The 16,472-nt window shown below is 30.5% G+C and overlaps 2 protein-coding genes and 1 non-coding gene across 3 annotated transcripts in view; 1 reads left to right on the top strand and 2 right to left on the bottom strand.

The window, feature by feature from the left end:
- Positions 1-5,367, top strand: part of LOC655568 (SEC14-like protein 3) — a 46,540-nt gene extending 41,173 nt beyond the window's left edge. The window contains exons 6-8 of the mRNA XM_064355116.1: positions 576-724; positions 777-928; positions 5,112-5,367. Coding sequence (XP_064211186.1) covers positions 576-724; positions 777-928; positions 5,112-5,272 — 462 coding nt within the window. The 3' untranslated portion in view covers positions 5,273-5,367. The remainder of the gene's footprint in view (positions 1-575; positions 725-776; positions 929-5,111) is intronic.
- Positions 5,298-10,707, bottom strand: LOC655484 (thioredoxin domain-containing protein 17). The gene is made up of 3 exons (XM_962027.5): positions 10,377-10,707; positions 10,242-10,323; positions 5,298-5,497 (listed from the first exon to the last, which is right to left on the bottom strand). The coding sequence occupies exons 1-3, from the start codon at positions 10,519-10,521 to the stop codon at positions 5,347-5,349; spliced, it is 378 nt and encodes a 125-aa protein (XP_967120.2). The 5' UTR covers positions 10,522-10,707; the 3' UTR covers positions 5,298-5,346.
- A 3,482-nt stretch (positions 10,708-14,189) lies between these two features.
- LOC103315099 (uncharacterized) lies at positions 14,190-16,229 on the bottom strand. Its single transcript, XR_010333202.1, has 2 exons — positions 15,731-16,229; positions 14,190-14,392 (listed from the first exon to the last, which is right to left on the bottom strand). It is a non-coding gene; the product is annotated as an uncharacterized LOC103315099 (transcript).
- Positions 16,230-16,472: the final 243 nt, after the last annotated feature.

Raw genomic sequence — 16,472 nt, 5'->3', positions numbered from 1 at the left:
AAGTGGCACAAGTTTAACAAAATAAGCCAATTAACTCGATAGAACAAAATTTTACAATTTTTAGTTAAACCTTTTTTTCTAAGAACGATTATTGTTGAAACGTAAACTAACTGAACAGGATATCTATAAGATTTGGTAATTGTTTATTTGTCCCCCTTGTTTCAAGTGCTGTTTCTTATAAAGTATTTAAAATAAGCAAAATTTCAACACACTTAGCAAAAATTAAACATTTTCTTAAATAAATAAATATTTACTCTCATTGAAAAAATAATCCAAACCAAACAAAATAAACCGAAAAATTAAATTTTGAAAATATTTTTGCAATTTGTTACAAATTTCTATAATCGGCGAAAATTTTGCGATTTTGCAATTCAAAGCGACTGGAGAAAAGTGACCTGTGATTTTGAAATTAAGTTGGCGACACTGACCATACGACATATAAATGACAGTTGATGTTGCCAACATAATATTTAAATAAAAAAACATTTTATTCAAGAATTTAATTAAATGTGTAGCTGCAAACTGTACTCTTTTTTTTTGTTACTCCATTACCTATAGTACTTACCTCTTTACAGATAAACCAAGGCGGTAAAGTCCCCAAAGAGCTATACAAAACAACGTTCGACATTTCGTCAACCACTCGACAATTCACAACAGCTGTCATCAAAAAAGGCGAAAAGTTAAAACTTGATTTTATCGTAGTTGAGGAAGGAAGCTTCTTAAAGTAAGTATTTCCTACATTTTTTGACGTTATTTTTATTTTATCAATTTTTTAGATGGGAATTTCGCACAGAGGCACACGATATTCGCTTCGGCATAAGTTTAATAGATGCCGAAGGCAACGTCACTCCAGTTATCCATCACAAACGCGTGGCAGCACATCAGATAGACGAAAGCGGTGTCATCGCGTGCCAAGCACCAGCCACATGTACGTAAACCTCAACAATCAATAGAAAAATTATATTTTATTATCTGGAATAGTTGTGTTGGTAACATATTCAGTGGTGCCAATGGTAAAACCAGAACTGCCAACTGACACAACCATTCAGGATCACATTGTACTTTCATGTGTCTACCATATGGGGTGTTCAGTACTATAACGAAATAAGTCCATTTTGACGAATTTGAGTTACAAAGGTCCGAACTTTGCTAGTATTTTGCAAATTTGTTGTATGTTGAAGTGGCATGGTTTTTAGATAATGAGTAAAAGACAATGTAAACTATACAATAACATAGTTAGAACATTGTGAACTTTTGTTTGAAAAATAAATAAATAAAAGTTTGTATAAAATGCGAATTGGAGGAATGAAGTACAGAATTTATTTCCTTAATTTTATTAGGACTAAGCCGTGGCTGGTAGTTTTTTTCAAGAAGCTCTTTAATTTTTAGCCCGTTAAAGTTTTGTCCATCCAATATTAATAATGCCTTTTTCATCTGTTTTTTTCTAAAATGTTACTTTTTCATAACTTTTGCGCTCCCAGTGGTAGCGCAAAAAGTGAATATGATAAACTCAAAGGTGAACTGATGGAATCCTTTAATTAGAAATTAGTAGTAATCACACTATATACCGGGTGCTCAAAAACCGGCGCACCAACTCATTGGAGTGTGGTAGAGAATTGTTTACATATAAAGGTAAAAATAGAAAAAAAAATCTTTGGATTAAAGTTATTGATAAATAACGCATTTTAATTAAATGATATGTGGCAACGTTGTCTAACAGTCGTGATAGCAATAGAACTTGATCAACAATAAAAATAAAACCGTTTCCTAGGAAATAATTCCCAGTGTTGACACATCTACAAATTGTGATTTTTTTGATGAATTTTATTTTTTTAAAATTCAAAATACTGCTAAAGTCTGATAGCAAATTTAAAAATAATTATTCATTGTTGTGTTAGGGAACGATTACTTAGTGTGAAACATAAAACCATTAAAAAATAATGAAAACTGAAGAAGTTTACAAAATAAGTTTGTAGCTCCAAATTTTTTAAAATATAACTTTAGGAATTTTTTCAAGATTTTTTCCGTGATCTACACATGCTTCTTAACAGCGTACCACTGAGTTGGTGCGCCAGTTTTTGAGCACCCTGTAGATCGCCCAGTAGTCTTGACATCGAGGGGTTTTTGAAAATTTTGGAAAATGCTCTGCAATTTGCGGTGAGTTGTAGAAACACAACTAATATAATAGTAAGTGGTGATTTTAATATTAATTTTATGACAAATAGTAACAATACGTTTTCGGTAAAGCAAGTTTTTAATTCATACGGTTTCGTACAAACTATCAATAATCCGACAAGGGGCTTGAACTGCCTGGACAACATTTTTGCGAATTTTGGATACATAGATGCCTTCAACTATGATTTTTGTATTTCTGATCATCAATACGTTTCCAAATAAATAATACAGAAAAACTTATTTATGAAAAACACGAATATAGGAGAACGTATAGCAGATCTAATTATACAACGTTCACTCAATATTTAGAAACCACAACTTGATAATCTGTCAAAATTAACAACGACAGAAGACAAATTTAACGAATTGTTTAAAATATTTTTGGAGGGTTTTAATACCATCTTCAACTATACCTTCAAAAATAAAAATACAAACGCAATAAAATAAATTCATGGATAACACCTGATGTAAAAAAATCTAAAGAACAGTTAATGTTTATCTATTACGCGTATAAACAATATCCCACAGAACAAAATAAAGAACTGTATACGGAATATAAAAATAAACATCTACTGTTGCTAAACTCTATTAAAAAATCCTTCTATGAAAACAAAATTTCAGTATCAGACAATCGTATAAAAAATAATATGGTCTATTACCAAAAGTGTTACCAATCAATTAAAACTTCCCACAAATGTTAGTGTGGATACGTTTAATGATTTCTTTTTACATAATCCGGAAAATAGTATCAAAAATTTAACTAATGGACATAATGATTCTCATACTTACTTAAATAAAAAATATATCAAAACAAACGCTTCAATGTTTTTCCAACCCGTCATTGAAGTTGACATCCGTATAATAATAAATAAACGTAAACACAAAACGTCGGAAAATATATATGGTATAAGCATTCATTTACGTAAAGTGAGTGCTAGTCCTATTTTAAGTATTATTACAAATATAAACTGCTGTCTGAGCGGGTGTATTTCCATCAAAACTTAAAATTAGTAGAGTCTAATTAGAGAGTCTGTTAGTAAAAATTACCGCCAAATATCAATATTACCAGCATTTTCGAAAATATTAGAATCAGTAATGTGCCAACAGCTCGTAAACTTCTTAGAGAAAAATAAATACCTAAGTCAGCAACAGTTTGGTTTCAGAAAAGGCTTCACCACAACCGACGCAATATTGTCATTAGATAAAGATATTCAAAAAGCATTTGAAAATAAACAGACATATGTAGGTGTATTCACGGACCTTAGCTCTGCATTTGACTGCGTTGATCACGAAATTTTGCTAAATAAACTACGTATTAATGGAGTAAGGGGAACATGTCTAAAACTGTTTAGATCCTATTTGGAAGACCGACAACAATACGTGAAAATCAACGCATCACTAAGTAAAGCAGGACATATAAAATACGGGGTACCTCAGGAGTCCATACTGGGTCCTGTTCTCTTTCTAGTTTATATAAATGACTTGGAAAATTCTATGGACAAGAACATCCAACAATAATGTATGCTGATGATACGTCATTAGGTATTCCTATAGACAAGAAGTGGTACTGATTAAGGAAAGAATGATCAGAGATGCAGATGAGTGGTTTGCAGCTAATAAATTAGCCCTAAATATGCAACAAAAACAGTTACAAAAGTATTTGAACTTCAGTCGCAACTCAAACAAATTGAACACATAAAATTTCTTGGACTATTTTTAGACAACAAACTATGGTGGGCACCCCATGTTTATGAAGTTTGCAATAGGTTGTCCACAGCAGTATTTGCAAAGCGTTAACGAATATGCCGCTTTATCAACATATTATGCCTTGTTTGATTCACAAATAAATTAGGTACAGTATTTTATTGTAGGGAGACGCAGTCTACGTTCATCTCCAAAAGATTCGTTTTACAGAAAGCTTATGACACTATTTTCTCTTATTATATTTCATAAAGTTTACAATGTTAGAAAAAATATCTCAAGTTATCCTTCTTTGGCAGACGTGCATAGTCATGACACAAGAAACACAACAAATCTTGTTAATCCGTGTTTTCGGACAATTTAAGTATACGGCTTTATAACTCTCTACCTTAAAATCTAATAGATCATTTTCCTCTCAAAACATTTATAACTGAATTAATAAATATGTTAACTGAGTGCAGCCTATACAGTATTAATGAATATTTTTCCCTGTTTTAAAGTAGATAAATATAATGTGGCCCAATCTATATAGTGTGAGTGTGTGTGTTATCAAGTTATCATTATATTTTTATCTTACTGACAGGCCGATGTATTTCAATATCTTCCGGCAATAAACTTATTATTATAGTCCGAAAATTCATGATCAAAAAGGTGTGTTTTCTCAAGCTCTAAATTTGAAAACAAATTATTTTTAATGTAAATAAACAAAATAAATATTTTGTAAATATTTATAAAGTCGGCGTTTTGGTGAACGGGACACTAAGGGTAGCAGCCCTTAAAAGTTTTTATTTTTATGTACTTCATTCAATGGAAGTGGTCATAAATTAATGATATTTTTACAGTAGTCTCTAAGTGTGACGTAAATATTATATAATTTTTTAGTTGTTTTAAATGGAAACACAAGAGCCTGAATCACTATTTTAACATTTTTGTTTAATAAAAACCACCCCTTTAAAAATATTGTCACCAACTTCCCGTTGATGACAATATTGTCTTCAAATTTATGGAAAATACGTAAAATGAAATGTCAGATGTAAATTTATAATTTTTTATATTAATTTACATTTAAATTGTTCACAAATTTTCGGTGTTATAACAAAATTGTTTAATAACATTTAAATAAACCAGTTTATTGCATTTGAAAGAGAGGATTTTATTTCACATACGTTGCAATATTTTTTTTCTTATTTCTTTATAACATTGAACACTCCATATATTTATTATAAAATTTTCAGATACTGTGACTTTTGACAACACCTACAGTCTTCTAAGAAGCAAAAAAATCCACTATGAAATTCACATCGCACCTCCATTGGGCAAACTTGATATTTTACCAAACGAAGATGAAATTAACGGAAATGTGAAGAGTGAAATTGCAACAACAAGCGCCCAATAATAATTATTATAATTAAAACAATTGGTAAATAATTTTGTTATGATTTATTGTTATGGAAGTGTGTAATAAATTGATTATTCATCGGTAAACAACAACTCTAAAAGTTCAAGCTTTTCGCATTGGTCCCCTTCCAGTCTTTGTGGTTGGTTCCAGCGCAAAACTGTTGGTAAAACCATCAGTTTTGTCTTCTTGTCTTTCCTGAAGGGACAATTCATGTCCTTCCAACTAAAAAAAAAACAATTACTTACATCCCATGTCAGTTAATAGTAGAATTTTGCAATAGCGCATTTAAATTCAGGGTTTCTGGAGGCTTTTCTTAACTCAAAACATGTAGCTGGGATTTAGTTTAACACAGAATTCTTTTCTGAAACAGAAACTCTCAATTTCTGTTCATTCAAATGCGCTGTTGCGATTCTACTATAAACTGAAATGGGATATACAGAGTGGGTCACTGATATGGGCGTGCTCAATTGCACCTACACTGTCAAAGATATCGAAATGGCACAGCAAATGGGAAGTCAAAGTGCACGTTTTAAAATTATTTGGCCCTATACAGGGTGTTTCATTTTAACAGTACAGCCTTTAACATGTTTTTTTTAAATGTATATATTTAAATCTGCACTTTTTAGGGCTTTATAAAACACTTTAGTTTTTGCAATATGCTTTAACCATTCAGAAGTTATTTAATTCTTTCTACAACTTGGTTTTCCAGATATTGAGTTGGGATTTTGTCTTTGAGTGAACAACTGTCGGGGGTATCTTTCGGCGACAAGACTGTCCATTTGCTTTGTAGCACTATCAGCTGTGAAACATTCCTTTTGGTAAACTTTGAAGGAGCATAACTTGATTTTTTCAAATAGCACCCTCTGTATTTTATTACTGAGTAGAAATAGAAATAGAAATAGAAATAGTTTTATTGGTATCTAAAAACAGTGTGTGATAATACAAGTCAATAAAATAAGAAACATACAAACTAAAAAAAAAACAAACTTACAAGTCACTAAAATTATAGCGAAAATATTCATCAAAGTCATAGACACAATTCATAATTAAAAAATCTTTTAGCTTTCTTTTAAAAACATATAAAGGTAAATTACAAAAAATAGTTGGCAACATATTATAAAATTTAGTGCAATAATATCTTGTTCCAGTTTGGTTCCGTTTTAGGCTATTGAATTTTGGAATGAGCTTATCACCAATACGAGTATTATAAGCATGGATTTCAGAATGGTATCGAAAAGTTTGGGTATTTTGTTTCACATAAAGCAGACAGTGGTATATATATATGATGGTAAAGTCAAATTTTTTTGAGTTCGAAAAGTGGATCTACAGTCTGCTCGATATTCTAAACCACTTATAATTCGAATTATTCGTCTCTGTAATGAGAACAGTCGTTGCCGACAAGAAAAATGGCCCCAAATTAGAATACTATATGAAAGAACTGACTGAACAAGGGTAAAGTATGCAACTCTAACAGTTGATAGAGATATATTGTTCACTAACTCTCTAAATAAAAATGTTAAATTGCTTAGTTTCGTTGCAAGCGTGTTACCTTGATGGTCCCATAGTAACTTGTCATCTATAGTGGTACCTAAAATATTAGTAGACCTTTTGAAACTTTCATCAATGTTACTGCAGTTTCTTAATGTAAACAACATATCAACTGTTTTTGTTGTATTCAAGCCCAGTTGATTCAAAGAAAACCATTTGCTGGCCAACAATTTCGCTTGATCACTGTTTGCTGTAGCTGTGTCCAAGGTCTCACCACTGTTGAGTAGTGACGTATCATCCGCAAATAATGTCACTTTGGTGTTCTTTAAACAATATGGAAAGTCATTAACGTATATTAAGAAAAGTAAAGGACCCAAGACAGATCCTTGAGGGACACCACACTCAACAGGAAGACTCTCAGACACGGTATTTTTAAAGTTGACACTTTGTTGTCGATCACTTAAATACGAAGATAATAATTTGCAACTATTTGGAAGAATATTATAGTAGAACATCTTGCGAACTAATATGGTATGAGAAACACAATCAAATGCCTTACTTAAATCAAGGAATGTGGCTTTTGCAAACTTTGCATTTTCAAAACAATCATGAATCTCGTTCGTAAAGTCCGTAATGGCATCAACTGTGCTTCTTTGTATTCTGAAACCAAACTAATGTGGACACAATAAATTATTATCTTCAAAGTGTCCTGTCAATTGCTGGATTAAGACTTTTTCTAGTATTTTTGAAAATATTGGTGATAACGAAATGGGTCGAAAATTGTTAATATCATTTTTGTCCGATTTTTTATGAACAGTATTATTCAACATCTCATTTTACATCTTTCTCACCTCTTAAATTTTTTTCCAAAAGTTGATAGTTTCGAAAATAACTGGGTTTTTCTGAAAAATGCACATAAAGTCTCTTGGATACCAACGTAATGTGCCATGTAAAACCATAAATTCTGACGTAACAACATCAGAATGGCGTTTTTTGTACGTGACGTTTTGATTTTTTTGTGAAAATGAATTTTTCATGAAAATTGCATACACATCTCATCGAGATATAATCTTTAATTTTGACACGAATCATTAAATAAAAATAAAAGAACGACGACATTACCAGAAAAAATATGTAAGAAAGTATTATAAAGGCTTTTCGTAGAATTAATCATGGCACATTAGAAGTGGTGAATTTTTAAAAAGAATTGACCAATGTATTACTTTATTGCTTAAGAATGCCGTCATTTTAAATAGTTTTGTAACTGCAAGTAATATGTTATCGCTGTTGATTTGTTATACCTTGGTTTTTAATTTCCTTATTTCTCCATTGTAAATTTCTGTCATTTCTAATTAATAATTTCTTGTCAAAATTTTGTTAAAATTTATGTGTAGATAAGATTTCTAGGTATGCATGTTACCCGAAAAATTTATTTTCATAATTAAATCAAAATGTGACTTACTATAAATGCCATTATGACATTAGTAGGACAAAATGTATTGTTTCTCATAGCAGGCTACATTAGTATCCTAGAGATTTTGCGTGCATTTTTCAGAAAAATCTAATTATCTCCTTAACTATCAACTTGTGGAAAAAAACTAAAGAGGTAAGAATGGTGTAAAATAAGACGCTGAATAATAATTAGTAATAAAATACAAGGGGTGCTGTTTAAAAAATCAAGTTATGGTCCTTCAAAGTTTACCAAAATGAATATGTCACAGCAAGGTGATGCTACAAAACAAATGTATGGTCTTATCACCAAAAGATACCTCAGACATTTGTTTATTTACGTTTATCCCAAAAAACAAAGGCACTGCGATTTTTTAATAATGTGCCTACAGACGCACAAAATTGTAGAAAAAATTAAATAACTTCTGTACGGTTAAAGTAAGTTGCCAAAACTAAACTGATTTTAAATCCTAAAAAAGTGCAAAATTTAATATGTATAAATATACAAGGAGAGACATTAAAAAAAACTATTTTAAAGGCTGCACTGTAAAAATGAAACACCCTGTACAGGGCAAATAAATTTTAAGACGTACACTTTGACTTCTCATTTGCAGTGCTATTTGATTTATTTCGATATCTTTGACAGTGTAGGAGGAATCGAGCATGCCCATATCAATGACTCACCCTGTACAGGCTGATACTTTTAGGGCCTACATTAGAAACTTGTTAACTTCTAATATAGCTAGAGCTTTAAAATTTTGTATACGATCTAAATCGACTATTACAAGTTGATCTGGATTATTTTCAAAATGGCTAAGCTTTGGGAACTACGAAAAATTGGCGCCAATTTAAAATTTTAAATAGTAACCACACATTTTTATTGCATAGTTGAATTCACCTTCTCAAGCTGAGTGAAATTTACCCAAGTTGTTGGTACTTGTCTGTCAGAGTTTTTGACATATGTCAATTTTTTTGTTAAAATTTTCATTTGCAAGGGTTTATCTAAGATATTACAGCTCTTGAACCCTTTGCGATAAGTGAATAATTTCTTTGTATTCGATAATCGAAGGTTCGAAGAGTTTTCTAGAATTTTCGAAATTGTCAACCGTCAAAATTCATGGCTAGTATGATTTTTTTTAATGGTTTTCAAAAAACTGCTATAACTCAGTGTTTTCAAACGGAACAATATGATGACTTTTATAAATACGTTCTATACTTATCTCTTAGTTTTTGAAAATATTACAAAAACGAACTTTACTACGTAATTTTCATAGCTATTCAAGTAAACCTTGTAAAATGGTCAACAATTGTCAAATTTCAATATTTTATTTTTTCAGCTGGTTCATTATTGAATAAGTAGTAAAACAATAATATTTAATTATAGTTGATTATAATTTAGTGAATTATGAAAAGTAACTCAAGTCAGTCTGCCATCGAATTTTAAACTTCTTGAATGAAAATGGTAACCAAATCGAACATTTCTTTTAAATAAGAGCACAATTTTATCGTATTTTTCCAAAGATTACTTGATTAAAAATGAAAATGATTATAATCATTTTTTAATCGTCATTTTCAAAAAATCACAGTAGCCTTGCAATTTGACAGTTGACAATTCTAAAGACTTGAGAAGACCCTTTAAACCTGTAGGTATCAAATGAAAAAAAAAATCATTTATTGTAAAGAGTTCAAGGGTTGTGATATTTTAAATCAACCCCTGCATATGAAAATTTATATAAAAAAATGAATAAAAAACTATGACAGGTAAGCACTAACAACTAGAGTACATTTTACTCAGTTTCAAGAGGCAAATTTAAAAATGCACTAAAAATAGGTGGTTACTATTTAAAATTTCAAACTTGGCGACAATTTCTCGTAGTTCCGGAAATTTAATCATTTTGTAAATAATTTATTTGAATGGTCAATTTTGATTGTATATAAAATCTTAAAGCTCTAGTTATATTATAAGTTAAATAGTCTCTAATATAGGTCCTGAAAGATTTAGCCAAGTTTTTTTCAAATCAATGCTTACAAGGGCCTATCTCCAACCTGGACGTAAATAAAATGTCCCTGGTATTGTGTCTTATCTAACGCTTCTTCAATCACTGGAGCCGCTACCAATTATTTAATCATTTTTTATCGCAAAGTTGTACATAACCCCACTTACCTCGAACACAGTCATCACACCAGCTCTCCCCTGATGGTAGTTTTGAACCACCAAAATAAATGTGGACTAATTCACCCTGACTGTCGAAATTTTCAATAAATTTGCAAAAGTTGTCGTAACCTTCAACGTAGTGTTTCTTAACCATTTTTTTATTGTGACTTGGCGAATTAATTGAATTGTGACAGTGAAGTGGGGGCGTATGATCTTAGATATAAAGTTTCTGATATCTTATCTGGCTCATTGAACGAAGGAATGCACTATTTGATAAACAAACTAACCTAAAAATTTGACTCATTTGTATTTTTATCTAGTAAATTTTGGATTTGATCAACTGAGGGTTGGTACTTGTCGATGAAGCGCCATCTGCCCATAAATTTTAAATTGGTGTGTTTTTTATTTATTATTTTTTTTTATTTTTACTTTTTTATTTGTAAATGTTTGTGTGTCGTGACTTTAATAATTAAGACGTTGAATATCAAAGGGACAAAGTGCCATTTTCTCCTAAAATGAGTTTATGGCGTAGAAAAGAACTAAAATAATGTTACAAAGGAGCTATGTGCCAAAAATATTTCTACAGTTGTAGATTGTAGATACAATTGTATAAGTTGTAAAAATGGGTAATATGAATAAAATATAGCAAAAGCTTTTGCTGTAGTTTTATCTCTTTCTCATTCATGAAATATTAATTATGTCTATCTTTTACTCTTACTAGAAATAGCATTTGCTTCACTTTATTAATGGGTATTTGGATTAACAATACATTTTCCAATGATAGATTCGACTTTTTTAAATAACCTGGAACATTAAAATCACTGAGATCTAAGTACGTTTGAGCGGGGTGTTTAGTGCGTACTGTTAGGTTGGTAGTACTCCCGCGCTTGTAATCCTTTGCACCTGTCATGTTTTGTGGTTCTGTCAAATCCGAATTCAAAACGTGTGGTGTTAACTATTTACGATTAATTTTCTTTAACGACGTTTGTAAAGTGTTAATAATCGTTTTTAGTTTGTGTTCTACTAATTATTTACTGTCGATAGTGGATTTGTTTCTGGTCACTTGAAACTGTGCTTGAAGACATTCACGAGACGAAGATTTTAAAGAATTTTTACAATTCTTCTCAGGTAAATGCAAATATTCCTAGTTGATTATTAATACGGGCTTAATCCCAAACATTGTGATTCATCAAAACGAAAAATCAAACGTTTTTTGAAGGAAAAAATAAAATTTGGTCCGGTACTACTTGGATGACGGAGTGTTAGTTTTTCACTTAATTATTGGCAGGAAATAGCATATTAGAGTTAATCTAAGGGGTGGATCTAAGGTATAGTTTTCACAATATTTTCCTATACCTAAATTTAACCGTTTAAGAAATATTTAGGGTTCTTTTAACCTTTTTTTTTAACCTTTTAATCTGTCATTTTTTTAAATTTGGAAATATTTTTCAGTTCATTTGAAAAAGATCTTTTCTTTGGAGATTTCAAATTTTCAAAAAAAATGAATAACAAACCCCAAAATTTTAAAATCAAGTTTACAGAATTTTAAGCACCCATAACCATTTTTTTCAAATGAAATGCCACACGTTTTATTTCACTAAATGGTAGAGAATTTAATTCTGAATCGATCTGTATTAACATTCCCTACGTACCTATGTTAAATAGTTTTTCAAGTTACAATAAAAAATGTGAGAAATTAAAGTTTTTTGTTTTTAGAACTTTCAATACTTTTAATGTGGGGTTTAGACGGAACAGCCTGTATAATATACTATAATTTAAACAAAATTAAATAAAAAACAAATGTTCATGAAAAATAATTAGCTTAATTTCATTTTATAAATAATCGTTTTATAATTTTTAGAAGGTTTTTCAGATAATTCGAGAATTTCTGGTTGAGAGTTCTCGAGTTTTAAGAAAAAAAGTCGAGATATGGAAATTTCTAGTTGTATTCTCTCCTGGAATAGCACGTCTGGTTAAAATAAATTATTATTAATTAAATAATGTTGTAATTTTCGACATTTAGTGATTTTTAGCTTTTTTCCCTTAAAACTCGTTTTTGCGTAATTTTATCAAAGTCTGATTGAAAGTTCCATCCAGTACATCTTCTGGTAAAAATGCAATTATTTCGAGATATTTCATATAAATGCGCTAAATGTTTAGTTCCATAAGGACAAAAATAACACAATATTTAACTAATTTGGTTATTTTAGACAAAAACAATTTCTAAGATAAAAGTCTGTTGACTTGGCTTAACTATTTTCGACATATTTAAGTGCATTTCGCACAGTTGTTCATAAAACTTCGGGTCCAAAAAAAACTTGTTAAAGCCGGATGATTTAATATGTTTATTTGTTCCTCACTTGTAAACGTCAATTATCCGATCTGTCTAATCACTTCGAAACTTCACTTTTACAAGTTAGCTACTAGTAAAACTGACAGGAGCGCCAGTTATAAAATTAACACGTTCGCAACGTTATAAATTACGTTGTTGTCAAGTCGTTTCCACAGTAATTTTCTACAGCATTTTGATAAATGTTCGAAAATAGCCACATTTTTTATTCAAATTTTATTAATAACTTTCATTTTGTTTACAAGTGAGAAACAAATAAAGTATTGTACAGTATACGCAAGGTAACCGTTTTTACTGGCTCCAGGAGGTGACAGGCTCGCCTTCGGCTCGCCAGTCATTCCCTCCTTTCGCCAGTAAAAACCGTTTTACCTTGCTAATACTGTAAAATACTATTTTTTGGCCACGAAATTTGGTGAACAATTTGTAAAACATTTTTTAGTGTGTCAGTGTATTAGTCACCAATTTTCTTAAAGTTTCAGTCTCCTAATTTTTTAGTTATTTGGTTTTTCTGTTACATGTTTTCACTATTTAAGGTTATCAGTTTTTCACTTTCTTAGAATGTCAAATTTGTACCTAATTGTTTATATAGTGTCTCTTCCTTAGTTTCAAAGTTTTCAGTTTTCCCATCTCCTATTTTTTTTAGTTTTTCGGTTCTCGTAGTTTTTTAGTCTTTCAATGTATCATCTTCAGCTACCTCCAATTTTTTAATGTAATTTTTTCAGTTCATTGTCTGAATCTATAAATTCGCAATTTTTTGTTCAGTTTTTATAGCTCATTATAGGGACCTCAATGTTAATTTCGAAGTCACATATCTGCGAACTGAATACTTTCCCAAAATATTTTTTTTGTGTGAAATTTTTTTCTCAATTTATATAACCAATTTCGCAAAAAAGGGAATTTTTTTTTGCATCTCGAAAATTTACAACACAAATTATGACAGGTTACAAAAGAACGGTAATTTTTGCAGGAATGCTAATACAGATCGATGCAGAAAAAAATTCTTCTTCATCTAGTAAAATAAAAATTGTGACATCCCATTTAAAAAAATTAAGTTATGGCTACTTGAAATTATTCAAACTTAACCTTAAAATTTTTGGGTTTATTAATTTCATTTAGAATTTCGGACACACTGAAGAACAGATATAGGTTTTTTCTATTTAATTCTCGAAATACGATTTCAAAATCTCTATAAATAAAAGAATTGCTGATTTTTTAAATGACAGGTGCAAATCCAAAAATTTTCAAATAATCCTAAATACCTTGAAAACGGTTAAACTTAGGTATAGAGAATGTTAATTAAAATTCCTATAAAATAACTGAACTAATTCAAAAACGCACTAAAAAACATAGCCTTCCATTTAAAATAAAAAATTGATAGCGACTTCTGGTATAACCGAAAGTGCCGCCATCTTGAAAATCTTTATTAGAAATTTCAGTACTTTTCATGTGTGGTTTAGACGGAACAGCCTGTATACAATAATATTTTTGCTTATTATTTATTCTTTTAACCATTTATTGAGATAAATTAAAATAATGATGTCTTATGTGGTCGCTTTTAAAACCTCTTGGCTTTTCTGGCATTTTCCCTCGTGACACAATAATCCTTCCTCACACACAACACTATCTGACAGTTGATTGGGCATTGGAACATTTTTCGCACACGTTTCGCCCTCTCCTTAAAAAAATATAGTTATTTACTACACAAAACGATAAAAAAAAATGTTTATCTACGAGTAAAAAGGTTCAAAAGGGATGAAGTCACGAGTAGCACAGTTTTACTGAGTTATCTTTCGGTTATATAACGTTTTGTAACCGCAATACACAAATCTAACCATTGGTTATGTTAGACTCAGCTTATATAACGGTTATCTAACCATGGTTATGTTTAGCGTCTTTAACCATGTTAGATGACCGTTATGTTTCTTAAGCAATATGGCCCAAGCTAGATTTAGATTATATATAGTGGCGGTCAGCTCGATTTGCGTGTGCGTCATCAATTTCATTTTTTCATTACCAACACAAAGCTATAAAAAATTATCAAAAACAATGCAAATTTAAACAGCTAAGGGCTATCTAAGGGTAGTATCCTTGAACATTAATTTACATGTGCACTTCGACAACACCGTCAAGTGTCACGAATTTGTCAACCTGACATTGACAGTAAATTATAGACGTCGTCTCATGGTTGTCGAAAGTGTTATCGGTGTTAATCGCAAGTATTTTCCGTTCGTTTATTGTGTTTTGTGATTTGCGTTTCGTTAGGTTTTTGATTCTGCGTTTATTAGTTCTTGTTTTGTGAATCTGTATTTTTTGTAACAACTCAGAATTTAAACACTTCGTAACTTCAAAAAATATTTGATAGTTTGTCACCGCTATGACCCTGCTATGTAAACGTAGTGACAGAAATGTCAGATGACGCACGCGCAAATGGAGCTAAGCGCTACCATATCAGTGTTCTAACCATGGTTATGTCTAGTGTATACAGCAAAGGTTATGTGACGGTTATATAACTGCTATGTATGTAATGGAATATAGCGTATGCTAGAATCAGTTTATTTATCGGTGATCTAAGCATGGTTATGTTAGAGTTATATGTAATATTCAATGGTATTTTATAATACTAATTACAAAGCAAAATAAGTGATCTAAGAAATTTTTAGTTATCTACCGCGCGTAGATAACGGTTAACTAACAGTTAGCTTATAAAAGCGTCACATTTGGGAGCTGGCGGTTATAATGAAAGATTGCGTCTCGATTATATAAGTGTAATACTAGGGATTTCACGAGTAGATAAACATCTTTATCGTCGTGTATAATACAACATTTTTTTCTGTAGCAGGACTTCATGTTTAAGAGAAAAAAGTTATTGTTAACGCTTTAAATTAATAGATTGTAATTTGTAAATTTAAGAAAAAAAATAAATTTAAAACATTTAGGAAATAACCTCTGCTATAGAAAAAATAGTCTTACTGTTGTTTTTCTAATTTTGTAGAAGAAAAAAATTCATTCTTACCGATGATTTTTTTACAAAAATCGCAGCAAAGACAGTGCCCTCCTTTCGCCTTAATCTCTCCAGGGCCACATTCGGTGATTGGTCGGCAATCTATTGTATCACAAGCACTTGAAATACAACTTAATGATAACGCATTATCAATTAACACAACGGATGATAATGCTATTAAAGCAGTTGAAAATATTAGTGTGTTCATTATTACGTGTTTATGGTAGTGAGCACAGATTTTCAATGTTGTGTGTATTTATGTAAAATCACACGATGGGATTCCCATTAGCAATGTCAAGTGTTGCATCATGTATTGGGTTATTTCAACTTTAAATTCATGTTTTACGATTTTTGGCAGCATTAAGATTACACAAACCATTGGTACATAATTTTATAATGTGTAAACCAGACCTAAAAAATATATACAGGATGTCCCAGCGAGTAGGTAAAGTCTATTATTCACTTCTAAATATTAGAAAAGTAATAATTTTATTGTCATTTAAAATTATTTCCAAATATACAGAGTGTTTGTGAAATGAGATATAATACAAACTTATGTTTTTTAAAATAGAACACCCTATATTTTTTGCATTTTTTGATGTAGCTTTTAAAACTAATGAATTTAACTTAAACTTTTATTGGCCGATTTTGCTTGGTTTTTAAAGTATTTTAATCTTTTCAACGAACTCACGCTCATTTTAAAAATGTATTACTCAAAAACTAAGACTTCTAGAAAAGTGTGACTTTCACCACT

The sequence above is a fragment of the Tribolium castaneum genome, chromosome 2 (genome assembly GCF_031307605.1).
Source record: "Tribolium castaneum strain GA2 chromosome 2, icTriCast1.1, whole genome shotgun sequence".
In the NCBI taxonomy this organism is placed as follows: domain Eukaryota; kingdom Metazoa; phylum Arthropoda; class Insecta; order Coleoptera; family Tenebrionidae; genus Tribolium; species Tribolium castaneum.
This window is presented reverse-complemented; position numbering and strand designations above follow the sequence as displayed.